Below are 17,442 nucleotides of genomic sequence, written 5' to 3'. Positions count from 1 at the left end.
TAAACTGGAAGAAGTTTCTAGTTAATAGCTTCAGAACAAAAGTTGGGATATTTAGCCAGCTTGAAACCACGGTTGAATATCCCTGCCTTGTTCTGAAGCTGCTAACAACACTTTTCCAGTTTGGGTGGAATGGGACACCATAGCTAATGGAAGGAAGGAGTTCCTGGTTTGTTTACTGGTTTAGGCAAAGGGAAGAATGAAGGGTCTGTGCACGTAGGCTAAAAACTCATTCATGTGTCAGCTTATTGAGCAGAAATGTGGCCATAGAATTGCATGTTCCTTGCCTGTAAATGGTTTCTATAGATGCAAAATGGTACAAGGCATTGAAGGAGTTTCCAGCTGCTGATCCTCAAACCCCATTTCTTCACCAGTCCATCCTCTTGTTCACCTTTCCCCGCAGCCTCTTGTGAATTTGTCCTGTAACAAACAAGAGAGGAAAGTAGTTGAGGAATTTGGTGAATGAAGGACCAGAGTCCATTGGCAGAGCAATGTGCTTTGCAGGCAGGAGGTCCCAGGTACCGTTTCCAACGTCTAAAGATCGGGCCGGGAAGAGACCTCTGTTTGAAATACCAAAGCATCTGCCAGTCATTGTAGACAGTATAGAGCTTGATGGACTCAGTGTAAGGGATCTTTCTGTGTTCCTTAGTTCCTATCAGTGACACAGGAGAAGCAGTGCCTACTGTTTCATGATGTATTTCCATGTGTAGAAACATAGGAAGCTTCCTTATACTGAGTCAGACCATTGGTCCACCTAGCTCAGCATTGTCCACACGAGGTTGGGGAATCTTAGGCACAGAAAAGCATCAGCACAGTTTCTGGGAAAGTACCTGACAAACAACCAAACAAAAAATTCATAGGATTCATAAGTAACTTCTAAATTAATTCTCTCTTTAAAATTATTGTTGTTTTTGGTTAGGGCTACGAATCCAGCATTCAAGGAAGTATTGTCGCGGATTGAGTCCCAAGAAGAATGCAGAAACTTACCTATGATTTCTTTCCTCATTCTCCCAATGCAGAGGGTCACGCGACTTCCGCTGCTGATGGATGTAAGAGCGGCATATTTCAAACTGTATATCTATATTTAAAGTTGGTTTTAGAAACCATGCTTTGGCTGCTGCCCCCACCATTTTAGCTCAGCTTTTCGTTACACTTGATTGCCTTGTTGTTAAGAAAAAGTCTAGGTTTTCCTGTTCATTTTTGGCATGAGTGTCCATTGCACCGGGTGCCCTGATTTGGACATTGTTAACACCTCATGTCTGCTCAGGCATGCGATCGCTGGTCTGAGGGAGACTTTCTGCTGGGCAGCCTAGGTCCCATCAACCTCTCTGGGATTTAGGTATATTAACTGTGTGTTGGATTGCACATTGTTTTTCCTGCACTCTTGCCAGTAATGGGCCTTACTTCTGTCCCTGTATTTGATGTTTCTTTGATGAAGGATGACTATCAATAGTTACTTGTCATGATGGTCATAACTCCATGCTCAGATGCACCATGCCTATAGGCATCTGGTTGTCCACTGTGGGAAACAAGATGGCGGCCTAGATAGACCTTTGGCCTCATCCAGCAAAATTCTTTTTATGCTGGGACTGTTTTATTATTATTATTATTATTATGGGAATGTCATTACAGTGGTACCTCGGGTTTCAGACACCTCGGGTTACAAACACCTTGGGTTACAGACTCCACTAACCTGGAAGTAGTACCTCGGGTTAAGAACATTACCTCAGGATGAGAACAGAAATTGTGTGGTGGCGGCGCAACGGCAGCAGCAGGAGGCCCCATTAGCTAAAGTGGTACCTCAGGTTAAGAACAGTTTCAGATTAAGAACAGACCTCCAGAACTAATTAAGTTCGTAACCAGAGGTACCACTGTATTTACTTGTAAAATACTGAAGCAATGGCTTTTATAGCTGAACGTCGCAAAACAATTCTCAGTTTAAGAGGGGAAATTATATGAAATAAGTTTTCATAGCAGTTTCAAGTAAAAAATAGTCAATTTTAAACCAGTTGTCATATGTCTAAAGTAATGCTCCATCAGCTAGGATGTAATTAGGAGAAAGCACTAATTTACTTCTGTGAAAGCACTCTGTTGAGAACTTATGTAAAAGGCAGTCAAATTTAAGAAATCTAAAATATAGTTCTTAGTCATCTTAATTGCTAACATTCCCTTTTTTAAATAAATTGCTGCGCATCGGGGTTTCAGCCTTAACACTTGATGCGAAAAAAATGTTTCGTTGAGAGGTGTTTCCCAAAATAAATCCTCATCCAGACACTTCAGAGTATTTAAAATTGATTGCACATAGCAAACAGAAAGGGCTGAAATTTGTATTTGTTTAGAAGAAGAGGAACATCTCCAACAGGTACCAGAATAAGACACTTGTCTGACATAGTAGGAGGGAGTTCAGGTAGGTGCTGCTACAATGAAGGCTTGATTCTGACATCAGAGCTGTATATGGATTTGCACACGTGTACCAGCACCTTGAACGTAGCTCAGAAGCTATTTAGCAGCCTATGCAATAATTTCAGCTTTGGCATAATTGTGATGGCAATACATTAAACTTTTAAAAGGATCAAGTGTTTCACAAAGTTAATACCCTGTTTACTTCAAAAACTTTACTACTGTTCCTGCTTAACGATAGAGGCAAAATCTAAACTGCAAAGGTCTGAGTGGCTCAGCAGGAGGTGGATCTCCTGCCTCCATAACTCTCTATACCAATCAGCACTAGGTCTGTTCTTCATGAAGACCTTTTCGTTGTAATTAATTTTGCTCAGGTCTGTGTGCCAGAAATTCAGGAATCATTATTCTCCGAACTGCATTCCGCCTGTAAAAGCAACATACTGCAAGGGAACTGTTTAATATAGCGTTTTGGCTTCTCTCACAAAAAAACATACTACGTCCCCCTCGTCATTAGAAACATATAAGTGCAGGATGTTTGCTTTGGTTCTGCTTTGTTTTCATAGCTTGCTAATGAAAGCAAGTCTACAAAATGTTGATGTAACGATCAGACTCCTTTTACTTTTATGGTGTTCCTCAGAAAGAGAAATTTTTGAATTACATTTGCTATCTCAGAAGTTCTGAATTGCAAATATATTGGTGCTTCGCTAATGAAATACTTGGAATCAGTTTCTTGTTAGAGTTGGCATAGGATGGGAAGCAGGCATTTCCATCTTGGAAGTAGAAAGGAAGGGAGGGAAGTGTGTTAAGTATAACTGAAAATGGGGTTTGGGGGACTTCTTCCCGGTTAGAGGTAAGAACATAAGAGTTTGCTGGATCAGGCCAATGGCACATCTAGTTAAGCATCCTGTTCTCACAGTGGCCAATCATACACTTGTGAGAAGTCTGAAAGCAGGATATGAGCACAAGAGCACCCTGCCCCACCTGCAATTCCCAACAGGTATGCAGAGGCATTGGAAGTATTTGAGGATTTCTGGATGGGTACCATCTGGACCCAGTGATTTGCCAGCTTTTCTTTTCTCCGTTAGGCCTAGAGCTTAATCTGTTGTCACCACTAGGTGCCTCAGACTCCCTTCCTGCAGAAGTTAGTTCAGGCACTGGGATATGCACTGTATATTTCATTGTGAAGAGTTCATTCAGCTTTTTCTGCAATTCTCCTTTAGTACCACCTTTGACTCCCTTGTCACCCAGGGGTCCAACCACTTCCCTTAGTCAATCAGAAGGTAATCCTTCCCTCTTATCAAGTATTGAGACTGAGTTTCAAATTAATGGTAACTCCTGGAAAGAAATAACAACATACCTTGCCATGTTCCCATTGGTGCTCTGGGTGGTGGTACATTTTGATTCTTGATAACAGATCTTGGGAGATCTTTGGCCCTCATTGTGTTGCTGCACTTCAACTCCCATCAGCAGTAGAAGGCATGGCCAATGGCTAGGAGTGATGGGAGTTGCACTTCAGCATCATCTGGAGGGCGAGAAATTCCCCACACATGCCCTGCAATATTGAACTTTTCAGCTTTGTGCAAATGCAATATGAAATGCCGTATCACTGTGAACCTTAATTTACACCCCTCTAAATAGGCTTACTCCTTGTTTCAGACTATTTGCCAGAAAACGCCCAAAGAGTCACCAAAATACGAAGCTTGCAAACGAGCTTTAAAAGAAGTAAGCAAGGTAGGTTTAGAGCCTCTGTTCTGTATCCATTGTCCAAACTTTCCGTATAACTTTTTGATGTTTTGGCTGAAGCCCAATCATGCACACTTACTTGAAGTAAGACTTGCTGAGCTCCGTGGACCACAACACCTACGTACATTCCATGCAGCTACATTTCCATCAGAATTGCATGAGACATTTCTATTAATGGTTTGTTTTTTTTAGAACCATAGAATCATAGAATCATAGAGTTGGAAGAGACCACAAGGGCCATCGAGTCCAACCCCCTGCCAAGCAGGAAACACCATCAGAGCACTCCGGACATATGGTTGTCAAGCCTCTGCTTAAAGACCTCCAAAGAAGGAGACTCCACCACACTCCTTGGCAGCAAATTCCACTGTCGAACAGCTCTTACTGTCAGGAAGTTCTTCCTAATGTTTAGGTGGAATCTTCTTTCTTGTAGTTTGGATCCATTGCTCCGTGTCCGCTTCTCTGGAGCAGCAGAAAACAACCTTTCTCCCTCCTCTATGTGACATCCTTTTATATATTTGAACATGGCTATCATATCACCCCTTAACCTCCTCTTCTCCAGGCTAAACATGCCCAGCTCCCTTAGCCGTTCCTCATAAGGCATCGTTTCCAGGCCTTTGACCATTTTGGTTGCCCTCCTCTGGACACGTTCCAGTTTGTCAGTGTCCTTCTTGAACTGTGGTGCTCCAGGTGAGGTCTGACCAGAGCAGAATACAGTGGCACTATTACTTCCCTTGATCTAGATGCTGTACTCCTATTGATGCAGCCCAGAATTGCATTGGCTTTTTTAGCTGCCGCGTCACACTGTTGGCTCATGTCAAGTTTGTGGTCAACCAAGACTCCTAGATCCTTTTCACATGTACTGCTCTCAAGCCAGGTGTCCCCCATCTTGTATTTGTGCCTCTCATTTTTTTTGCCCAAGTGCAATACTTTACATTTCTCCCTGTTAAAATTCATCTTGTTTGTTTTGGCCCAGTTCTCTAATCTGTCAAGGTCGTTTTGCAGTGTGATCCTGTCCTCTGGGGTGTTAGCCACCCCTCCCAGTTTGGTGTCATCTGCAAATTTGATCAGGATGCCCTTGAGTCCATCATCCAAGTCGTTGATAAAGATGTTGAATAAGACTGGGCCCAAGACAGAACCCTGTAGCACCCCACTAGTCACTCGTCTCCAGGATGAAGAGGAACCATTGATGAGCACCCTTTGGGTTCGGTCAGTCAGCCAGTTACAAATCCACTGAGTGGTAGCATAGTCAAGACCGCATTTTACCAGCTTCTTTACAAGAATATCATGGGGCACCTTGTCAAATGCCTTGCTGAAATCAAGGTAGGCTACATCCACTGCGTTCCCTTCATCTACCAGGCTTGTAATTCTGTCAAAAAACGAGATCAGGTTAGTCTGACACGACTTATTTTTCAGAAATCCATGCTGACTATTGGTGATCACAGCATTCCTTTCTAGGTGCTCACAGACTGTTTGCTTAATGATCTGCTCCAGAATCTTCCCTGGTATTTTAGTCCATTACAAAGCTGGAAATGGAGAACAACATGGCTCTTGGTGTAAATAATTTTTAATATAGGTTAATTTATGGCTGAAATGCTTAACTAAATCAGTATGCCATTGTTGTAATGTCAGTGGCCTGAATCTTTGATGTTCTGAACTGCTTCACCCGGGATAATTGAGACTCTTGTCTGTCCCAGTTTTTCTGGAGAAAGAACAACACTCAAGGCTCATATCCAAAACTCATTCAGCAAAAGCCACCGTTCCACATATTTTGGTACCTGGCTAATTTCCACCATTGGTGGATCTTGAGCCACTTTCATGCAGACCTCAGTGCCACTGCATGTCGTGTGTCTTGTCATTTGCCTTTACTAGTCTCCTGGCTGTGTCACAGCCTTTCGATTGGACCAGTGCCAGCACCAGAAGCTCCTTGAATGCTGAATAAATGTAGCAGAGAGAAAAATTCAGCCGGGAGGAGGCAAGAAGGAAATTCTCCTTCCTCTGAATGAAAAGAGCCAGAAGAGGTGTTGAAGTAAAAATAGAAACTGATATTAAAGGCTAATATTACTAATTGTAATTAGTATGATTTTAAATAAATGCAGAACGAAAAGGAAGAGGAAAAGAGTGAGAGGCTTTTTTAGTGAGTAGGATATGTAAACAATGAGGGGGAGAGAAATGTTCACTGCTTGGAGGGAGGGATAGGGCACAAGTTGAGTATGAAAGAATGGGAGAAGAAGTTACAGAAGATGGGTGGAAATTTTTAGAGGCATGTGACAGTGGTAAGGAATAAAGGAAAAACACTTCCCATTGTTAGAGCCCCTGGCTCAGCAAATTTTGCCTACACTGGGGAGGCTGAGTCACAGTACCTCTGGAGCAAACGTCTGTACTTAGTGGGATGAAAGCTTGCCACAAGGAGAAGGCTGGTGAAGAATTTATCAATTTCCAATGATGGGTTTAATATCAACAGAATATGATGTCAGTAATTGCCAGCTGATTTTTGCCAAACTGCCTTGGTCTGCCACCATTTTGTGACTGTTTTAAGCTCAACAACTTGGATCCACCCCAGGTGCCAGTGTGGGTTGCTACACCGCTGAAAGGAGGTGTGGTTTCTCTCCCGCAAGCTGTGTTTTGCTGAATATACCAGGGTACTCACTACTAGGAAGTATATGGGTGAATTTATAGAGCCTTAGCTATATTACCTTCTTATGGGCACCCAAAATATGGTGGATTCCAACAGCTGCATTAGTAAAGAGGAGCTTCCTTCACAAGCAGCCTTGCAATGATCACCAGTGTTGTCATGCATTCCCCAGTCTAGTTCTTCACCTTTCATCCCCTTATTTCCTCTACTTATTTCCTCAATCATATATTGTTGTTGTTTAGTCGTTTAGTCGTGTCCGACTCTTCGTGATCCCGTGGACCAGAACACGCCAGGCACTCCTGTCTTCCACTGCCTCCCGCAGTTTGGTCAGACTCATGTTTGTAGCTTCGACAACACTGTCCAACCATCTCGTGCTCTGTCGTCCCCTTCTCCTTGTGCCCTCCATCTTTCCCAGCATCAGTGTCTTTTCCAGGGAGTCTTCTCTTGTTATGAGGTGGCCAAAGTATTGGAGCCTCAGCTTCACGATCTGTCCTTCCAATGAGCACTCAGGGCTGATTTCCTTAAGAATGGATACGTTTGATCTTCTTGCAGTCCATGGGACTCTCAAGAGTCTCCTCCAGCACCATAATTCAAAAGCACCAATTCTTCGGCGATCAGCCTTCTTTATGGTCCAGCTCTCACTTCCATACATCACTACTGGGAAAACCATGGCTTTAACTATACGGACCTTTGTTGGTAAGGTGATGTCTCTGCTTTTTAAGATGCTGTCTAGGTTTGCCATCGCCTTTCTCCCAAGGAGCAGGCGTCTTTTAATTTCGTGACTGCTGTCACTATCTGCAGTGATCATGGAGCCCAAGAAAGTAAAATGTTACACTGCCTCCATTTCTTCCCCTTCTATTTGCCAGGAGGTGATGGGACCAGTGGCCATGATCTTCTTTTTGATGTTGAGCTTCATATATAGCCTGAGCAAATGCCCCACAGCTTCCCCCATCCTGCCCTGTTTTCTCTCTTCCCATTTTGCTTGTGGATCAAGAAGTAAGCACAGTAGGTAAAGACTTTGGGATAGTTAATTGTGTATTACAACAACAAAATCAGTAAAGCATTAAGAAAGAAAAGAAGAAAATAAGTACATCAGAATATAGACACATCAGAAGGGCTGGGTTTTTATGTTTTGGATATATGCATTTTTAAAGTTGGACTTTGCCTAAGGCTATGTGCATTCTGGACTACACTTAAGTTGTTAATATGCAGGCAAATTTCCACTTTTTAAAACAGTGGGATTTAGAAAGCAAAAAGTAATCTTATGGGGGTGGGGGGAGAATATGGAAATTGGTTAAATCAGATACAGTTATTGAGGGACAAGTTTGCATGCTGATGTTGCAAGGTAATATTATTCAGGCAATATTGTGAGAGTTAACTGTGAGGACAGCAGAGTGATGTGCATAAAATTCAGACCAGGAAAGAGGAGAAGAAATTCCATTTTACTTGCCTAGTACTGCTTCACCCTGTGAGGTTGTCACTAAATTATCACTGATAAGCCTGACTTTTATCTTTGGCTCATAAAAAATGCTTCTGATGGCTTGCTAACAGTTTGCCAAATAGTTCTCAGGCAGAATATACCCTTAGGGCCTTTTTAAAAAGTCTTTATCTTCATCTTCTCCAAATTACTCATTACTTGCACTGAATTCATTGGCTACTAGGGAGAAAATAGCTTAATATGCCTCCTACACACAAAATCGCTAGAAATAGAAATTGCTAATGTAACTGCTTTCTATCGCAGAAGCTCCAGGTGGATTCCTTCTCCCCTGAAAATGGGGTAGGGTAGGTCTGTAAAGCCATAATAGGGACGTATATAGAAATCACTTGCTTTATTGCTGTTGTAGCGAGTATTGGCAAAGGCAATAGTGCTCACCATCAATATCTTTCTTAATGATGCTTTTTGTGGGAAACGGTGTGAGTCGATGGCCTACACTATTGTGGTTCAGGAGTTTTGATCATTGCTTTAGGGGGGGAAGAACGAGAGAAAAAATCTTATAAACTTTCCATCCCCCCCCCCAAAAAAACATTTTCTGTTCCTCACCATGATTTATAAAAGTACAGTGGTACCTCGGGTTACATACGCTTCAGGTTACAGACTCCGCTAACCCAGAAATATTACCTCAGGTTAAGAACTTTGTTCAGGATGAGAACAGAAATCGTGCTCCGGCGGTGTGGCGGCAGCAGGAGGCCCCATTAGCTAAAGTGGTGCTTCAGGTTAAGAACAGTTTCAAGTTAAGTATGGACCTCCGGAACGAATTAAGTACTTAACCCGAGGTACCACTATATTTGCATACCGCCAACTTGTGTAAAATATCAAGGAGGTGTGCAAATACACACAATAAAACACCATAAAAACAATACAAATTAATCATTAAAATGTCACGCTAATCAAGAAATTTAAACAACAGCATAGGCTTGTTGGCATAAAAAGGTCTTCAGGAGACACCAGCGGTATTGCAAGTGTTAGTTAAATGTCCAATATTAATTACAAAACTTGATTAGGCACCTTTATTTTTAAAAGGTATCACTGGCTTGGTTCATATGTAATTCTAAATCAGGCATCCCCAAACTCGGCCCTCCAGATGTTTTGGGACTACAACTCCCATCATCTCTAGCTAACAGGACCAGTGGTCAGGGATGATGGGAATTGTATTCCCAAAACATCTGGAGGGCCGAGTTTGGGGGTGCCTGTTCTAAACAATAATGATATGAAGACAATCATGGGCAAGCCTTTGGTTCATCTGCTTCCAGTCACTTCATGGCTGCACTGGAAGAGGAGAGCAGAGGGGAAAGTATCCACTTCCATTATTAAACTAACGGCTGGCTGTTGCCTCATCTGACAAGGACAGGTCGGTCAGTTTAAATCAGGAGTAGCCTGTGGGCCAAACCTTGCCTTCTAGGCCTTCCCATTTGGCTCATGAGGTCAGTTTGGTGCATCCAATCACCCTACACCTGACATCATACATGACTGCAGATGTAGTGTGGGTAAGTGGGTGGGGGCTTCAAAGGAACAAGCAGGAGCCTAAAGTGGGATCCTGATTTTTCCTTAGCTAGTTTTTTAAAAAGCAATGATTCCTCTTCAGATGCAATGAAAAACATCTGGTTCGCTTAAAAGAGTGTTTCCCAAACTTGGGTCTCCAAATGTTTTTTTTTTTTTTACTACAAATCCCATCATCCTGCTAGCTAGGGATGACAGGAGGGGTAGTCCACAAACAGCTGGAAACACTGATTTGAACCAAGGATCAAGGCTTCTAGTCTCCTTTTCATGCTTGCAGATGAGAAGGGGGGGGGGGGTGTGACCCTGAGGCTCATTCTTGTAGTCTAACATTAAAATTTTGTGTTACGTATGAACCAGACTACTTGGCTTTGTTACCTTTTTTTAAAACCTGACTGATTTCTGAAAAACACACAAAAGTATGTGGCTGTGATTTGCTAATGTGGCTTATATGTAATGCAACAGCACAAGTGCTTTAACCCACAATGTTTTCTTACTCGAGGTCTTATTCTGCCAAAGTTAAGTCAGCAGGGCTTCAAGGTGCTTAAAATTGACTAGAATATACCTTTGTTATCCACATATATTAAAGTAACAGTGGCATTGCACTGTGGCTTGGTCCATGTTTCCCATTGCAAGAGTGTCTGAGCAGTAGATAAAAGAATAAATTAATGTCATGGAACAAAGAATGAAATGATGAATACTTGAGTCAAGCTTAGGGTGTATGGAGCACATTGATGCCAACTCTGGTTTCTGTCTTTCCTTGAAATGCCCCACATTTTGTGTCCAAATGTTTACCTGCTATTCTTTATACTGGGACTGAGGATAGAATTTCATGTTTTGAGACAGATAGTCTGTCTTGTAATGCTAATGTTGTGGCTTGCTGGGGGGTGGGGGTGCATGGTGCTTGTAGGGGAAAATCAGAAAGAGGGAGAAGTTAAAATTGTCCATAATTTATTATTGGCAAATGTCCCTAGACTGTCTTTTTCATAGCTGTGCTTTGAGACTGGAAGCAAGCTTGTTTGAAGGCTGAAAACAGCCCAAGAAGCATATTTCTAGAGAAGAACAACCCAGTTCTGGTCAAAGATTGTTCCCTACAAATTACTACCCCATATTCATGTTTCGAAAACATGTTTACCAAGGTGACACATAATCAGGGTTCTAAGTTTTGCATAGGAAACATAAAGGAGTTGTGGTTTGTGACTGAAGAGGCAAAAGGAATTGTGCAATGGTAGGGGTGGCTATAGCCAAGTGTTTTCAAAATTGATGTGAACAGCAGTTCTTTTTAATAAAATATAAATTCTTTGCAGGAAAGGCTAATTTGTGATAAGTTATCTGTAAAGTAAGTGCTTTTCAAATCCCTTTGACCGCCCTTTCGCTTTCCGCTGTTCTGAATCTCTGAAAAATAGTGCACTGTAAGGAGAAGCAAGAAAGCTTAATGGATATAAATAACATCAGTTGAATAAAATGTCTTCTTTCCCAGTTGGTTCGCCTCTGCAATGAAGGTGCTCGGACAATGGAAAGGACAGAAATGATGTACACTATCAACTCCCAGCTGGAATTCAAAATCAAGGTGTGATATTTGCCTTCATACGTCTGTTGTGCAAACTTTAACCTTTGCTTAGTTTTAATGATGGGCTGTCACAGCTAGAGTAAACTCAGTTTATTATCTGGGGAATTAGAGGCTGTTGATAGGATGTTCTAGGAGGTGGCAAATAAGTTGATATCCTGAAATCGGCAGTGGTGCTTGAAGCATGCAGAACAAGGGACTTATCTCCTGATGGAAGTCTAGTTACTCAAATCGAGCAGGAAAATGATTGGTTGTTTTTTTTAACACATACATTCCCTTACCTGAACATTTGCCTCAGATAATCATATACAGTCGTACCTTGGATCCCAAACACTGCAAACCCGGAAGTGACTGTTGCGGTTTGCGAACATTCTTTGGAGCCCGGATGTCTGATGCGACTTCTTTGGCTTCCTATTGGCTGCAGGAGCTTCCTGCAGCCAATCAGAAGCCGTACTTTGGCTTCTGAACATTTTGGAAGTCAAACAGACTTCTGGAACAGATTCCATTCGACTTCCAAGGTACGACTGTACTATAATTCCTATTCAGTGTAATATAAAGAGTCCTGGAAATAATTGTTTTCTCTTTCTGCATGTTTGTTTTTGCTAGTTGAAGAACTTTAATGTTGTGTGTTTAAGACAACTCTCTCTCTCTCTCTCTCTCTCTCACACACACACACACACACACACACACAATGCTAAACGCTTGTACAGTGATACAATGGCAAATCTGTTTAATTGTAATTAGCTTGAATTTTGGAGCATAGGGCAGACATACAGCAATAACTAATATCGGTCATATTCAGATAAGTAGACCATCTGAAATTGACTTAGTTGGATATCACTCGTAACCCATTTCAGTGGGTAGTGCAGCCCAGACTGTTTCCTAACCTTGGTTAAAATTCTAAATATACAGAGAAACCAGGATGTAGCTTAGTGAGCCAACAGTGGTAAGACTTGTTAGTCAACTTTCAAGCAGAGAGGCTGAAGAGAAAGGGAACCTATTTGAACCGTGTTTGCTCCATGCAGCTCCAGCACTTAAATGATGGTTAATGCAAACCTGTTTTGCACAGCTAAAAGTTGCTGCAATAGCATAACTGTTTAGTTGGGATACTGCCCATACTCTTTGGAATTTTTTTAAAGATACATACATTTTTTTAAAGATACATACATTTTCTGTTCAAAATCAGAAACATACTTTGCTCATATAGAAGAAAACTTTGAGTCATTTGCTAAACATGGACAAATGAAAACTCTCACTTAGGAGTGGTTGTTGTTGTTTTTAAAATGTTATTAGATATTTATTTCTTTTCACAATTTTCAACCTGCCACAAAGCGCTCCAAAGCCCTCAGGGCTGGTTTGCATTATGATGGTGCCTTTTGTTCTTAATGTAAACCAGATTGCATGATTTATAAATTGTTTGATCTAATTGTGGTATTTGAAAAGCTGAAGTGACTGCTTATTTCAGGAATTATTTTAGAGCATTCCTCCTTTCCTTTTGTATTCAGAAATCTAGGTTTGGAAGGAGCTCAGAGATTATTATAAATGTGCACGCATCTCTCTGGGGGAGGTGGGGAAACATACCACAAAATCTTACTAGGGGCTTAATTGCAATTTCCTTACTTTGTAGCCATTTCCATTGGTTTCTTCTTCCCGGTGGCTAGTGAAAAGAGGTGAATTGATAGCGTATGTGGAAGACACTGGCCTTTTCTCTAAAAGGACTTCTAAGCAACAAGTGTACTTCTTCCTCTTCAATGATGTCCTCATTATCACAAAAAAGAAAAGGTAAGAGCTGCACTGGATACGTGAGTCAGTTACACTGGACAAATAGATAACAACAGATAAATAGCTGCCTGCTCTCCCTCTTTTAGATGTGGATTTAGGGCACTTTGTATGGGGCATTCAGGGGAGTAAGGAGAAGAGTACATGTGTAGTGCTTGAAAGACACATGGCAACTCATGCAAGTTCCTTTGTAAATCTTTTTCAGATTCTTGCTCTCCTTTAAAATATTTTATCTACTTAATCGGTCTGTACATTCAACTGGACTTACAGGTGTAAGCTTCAGCCAGTGATGGTGATTGGATGTAAAATTAATCCAGCCATAGATTGCTAGTACATGCCAGGTTTGTCTTGTCGATAGGAACACTTTTAGCACTGGGTTAATACTGTGTGTACATTTTAAAGAAGAAGATTGCAAATTCTTTGCATACCAGATAACATCATTAAAAGAATTAGATGTAACTCTTAACATCGAGCAAGCAAGCTGAAAGGCATTCGAGCAATGAGATTTACTCAGGTTTAGTACTAAGCATCTATAAGAAGATAAAATGCAGCATTAGACATACTCTGATGGTTCTTTACGCTTGTGCTTCTTGAAATGTGGGTCATGATTTGTTCCTACGATAGGGGCTCTAAAGGTGTAGTTAGTTTATAAATGGGGTCTTGAAAGGCTGAGTTGGTTTACAGGCAGGTTCCATTTCAAAATGTTTGAGAAGTACCACTTCAAATGTTGTTAGCGTTGGAGGTTGGTACATTGTTGTTTCTGTGTCTTACTTCAATGGGGTATTTTATTTGTATTAGTTATATAACCTGAGTCTTTGGAATGGTGTAAAATGCACATCCATGCTGCAAACCTGTATATGTCTGTTCCTAAGTAAAGCCACAGAGGAAAGACGGTGGGTTTTCTTTTAAAGTCATTAATTTAACACACATTTTTTTATAGTTATGTAAATTCGGGATGGCTCTGAGACTTATTGTGATTTCATATTTTTAGGCTGCAATCCTAAAGTGGGGAAAGCAGAGGGAGCTGGAAGCTATTTTGATGCCACATCCTTTGAGAACATTGGGAGGGAACTTCACTAAGCCAGTTCCAAGGCTGACATAATTATCTCCCTTCTTGGTTCTACTGACATTGGCGCCACAATGCCAATAGGTCAATGGAGGTTTTCACAGCAGCTGGAAGAAAGCGTCTTTGAGGCTGGACCTCTCTCTGTGCCTTGAGAGACACAGAGAGCAATCTGATGCTTCCTTTTGCCCCTGGGATGTCCTCTCAGTGACCCTAGGGACCCTAGGGCTTCAGGGTTAGAGACCTGTAGCAATTAGATGCAGTTAGCTACTTACCTGGAGTGAATAGCAGTTGATTCAAGTCAGGAAAGTGAGTGGCATCATCTCTCACTCGCCACACTAAACTTTCTTTGGTCCTGAAAGTACAAAGCTTGGAGATTGTATCCAGCCACTCGCACAATGGGACTTTCCTTTCCTCTACTCTCCCTGCAAACCCCCTAAATCTGCTCCAGAGGGTCACCCAACTGGAAATGGAAGTCTGCTGCGTGAGCAAAGGGTTGCTGGATGCAGCCTTTACTTGGTTTTAATCAACAGGAGAAAACAGCTGCAGTAGTGATACCTACTCTTCCTGACCCAGAGATTGAACACTGAACAGCTGTCACAGCTGCCTTTCTCTCCCTTGAGGGACCTGGAGAGGCAGCTACAGTAGCTCCCATTTACTGTTAACCTGGACATGAATGCTAAGATGAATGTATAAGTAAGGATAGTGCAAACAAGATACGTGGGGTGGGGCTGTCCAAAGAGTTTGGCTAGAAATAATATAGCATTCATTAATTCATTCATTCATTTCTCTCTCACACACACAGTCACTCACTCACATATATATGCACAAACAGAGAACTCCAATATATTAGCAAAATGGTTCTATATTTTTCTTGCATATTGAATTTTGTACACCACTTTTTTAAAAAAAAAATATTAAGTGGGCTATAAGTGTTCTTCAATAATGATTTTAAAAGAACCAGAACACAAGAGTAGCATCCTAAAAAAGACCTTGGAAACTAATAACCGGGGTGGGGGCATAATTCCATAGGGAAGGTTATGTTGAGCAGAGAGCTACGCAAATGCAGAATCATATTTTCCAGAGGAATGTAGGTGAAGAATCCTGCCGTGAAGTATGAACATACTTCTTTCGACCTGGCTCGCTATGTAATCCCAACCCCCTCATGTACTCAGTTATATTTTGTCTATTTTACAGCAGTTTTTTGTTTTTTTTTAACAATCATTCAGGCTGCTCTGCGTCCCCATTAACAGCAAGACAGATACCTGCCAAATTGGTTCATACACATTTAAGGAAGGGATGCATTTTTTTTTGACGCTATGGTTATTAAATATTCTTACTTCATGGCCTGCAATCCCCTCGGGATACCACTAAAATTCTCTCTCTGTCTAGTGGCTTGTCAGTTCCTGAGATAATCCCGGCAATGGAATGCAGCTGGACTTCTGAAATGTGAAGCCAGCCAAAGGTCAAATAATACTTTGGAATGTTACCTGTCCACAGTTACCAGCTAAAACTGAACTTCTGCTACACTCTCCAGGAAGAAATTTGAAATAATTAAAAAGCCCTTTCCCAATTAAAAGGATGCCTAGATTTCTAAAACAGTTTGACTTCCCAAGTTAACAGAGCAACAAAAAATAATACTTTTAAATAATAAACTGTAGTGAAAATGCATTTCAGATCCTTGCATTTATTTATGAAAGAACTTCCTAACAAACAGGAAACGATAAATAAAAGGGAAAGGTGTTTCATTTGAGAAGCTGTTCTTGCATTCTTTGGTATGTGTGCGGATAAAAACTGGAATATAAGGAGCACATCAGAATGCAAGTATTCTGTTTCAGTGAAGTGGAATATTTTTCTCCTCACTGAATTCATTCTCATTCCATATCCATTTTCATACAACATCTGCTAGTCATCTTCTCCAGAGGTACTCCCATAATAATGGTTATTGAGAGGGGTGGGAGTAGGGAGTTGGCATTGATTATATAGATATGTTTGTTTACATTGCATACACAGTCTAACTCCACCCTCTGAAAACTAGGCCCTCTCATTCCAAAGGAAATCTACTTTCTTCAGAAAAAAATAACCATTTGAATGCAGTTTTATCCAAATCATTTTTCTTGTTATGGCTAATCAGCGAACCTTTATATTAAAGGTGATGCAGTTTGATTTACAGTATGATTGATTACAGGGAGGGTGGATGGGGTGAACCTCACAATAAGTGTTTGAAGCTACCATACCTTTCAGACTTGGGGAAAATTAGAGGTCTTGGGTATGTTAGAAGGGAATAAAAATCAATGTGTTATTGAACAGTTGACTGTAATTAACAACTAATGGACATGGAAGAGTTGCACATACACTATCTATTTTTGCCTTTTTTGGACAATATATCTCTGACTTTGGTGATCAATATGCCACATTGAACTGTAGAGGGAAAGATTATGGGATAGTTACTTAGTCTATAAGATGTATTGAGACCGCATGGTTCAGGTTTGTGTGTTCTTGTGTATTTATATTGTTGATGATTTCTTAGAGCCGATTTAGAATATTCTATGGCAAAACGCAAGACTAGATATAAGTCACAGGTGGAAGACCATGTGAACGGCTGGTATTATTTCTGTATGGGAATAATCATTGCAGTGTCTGTAACCGAGCCAATACATTTGCCAATCAGTACATAAAGCCGGCAAGGCTGTTCATCCATTAATCCAATAAGAACTTCATTCTTTTGTTGTCTTCTTGCATTTTACTGCCCATTTTGAAGTTGCTTCATCTCTTTCATCCACAAGTTCCAGTAAGAGATGAATAAGGGCACTTATGTTGGACATCGCCAAGTAACAAGTTCTGCATTGGTGTAAAAACAGACAATTATAGTTCAGCTCTTGTCTGCGCTGGTTAAAAAGAAGCTTTATCAAAAGCATTTCTTCATATTTGTTTCAGTTCAGCTTCATGGCATTACACATCCTGTTGTGTATGTGTGAGTTCATGGTTCTGGAGATGAACATCCTGTTCCCCACTGTAGTCTGAGGGTCTTTTCCAGGGATCTTCAGTCTCCCCCAAGTGAAAAAACACACACAGCAAAAACAAAATTCTTCAACTTGCAGTGCTAAATTTGTCTGCTACCAAGCTTGAACACAGCTTTCCTATCACATATTTGGTAGGAGCTTTTGAGAAGCCACCTCTTCCCCTGCCTGCCTAGATCTATAGCTGCAGACATGCTTTCATGCACATACTGAGTGGGCTGTGTCGGGTTTGCTGATGGAGTCTCA

The 17,442-nt window shown here is 41.2% G+C and overlaps 1 protein-coding gene across 2 annotated transcripts in view; it reads left to right on the top strand.

Moving 5' to 3' along the window:
- Nucleotides 1–17,442, top strand: part of ARHGEF26 (Rho guanine nucleotide exchange factor 26) — a 70,954-nt gene that overhangs the window by 38,777 nt on the left and 14,735 nt on the right. For both annotated transcript variants that reach the window (XM_081007905.1, XM_081007906.1), the window contains 4 exons: nt 917–1,046; nt 4,054–4,128; nt 11,248–11,337; nt 12,962–13,116. In XM_081007905.1, the coding sequence (XP_080864031.1) occupies nt 917–1,046; nt 4,054–4,128; nt 11,248–11,337; nt 12,962–13,116 (450 nt within the window). The remainder of the gene's footprint in view (nt 1–916; nt 1,047–4,053; nt 4,129–11,247; nt 11,338–12,961; nt 13,117–17,442) is intronic.

Source organism: Podarcis pityusensis, assembly GCF_964106645.2.
Source record: "Podarcis pityusensis genome assembly, chromosome: 5".
NCBI classification, from domain to species: domain Eukaryota; kingdom Metazoa; phylum Chordata; class Lepidosauria; order Squamata; family Lacertidae; genus Podarcis; species Podarcis pityusensis.
This window is presented reverse-complemented; position numbering and strand designations above follow the sequence as displayed.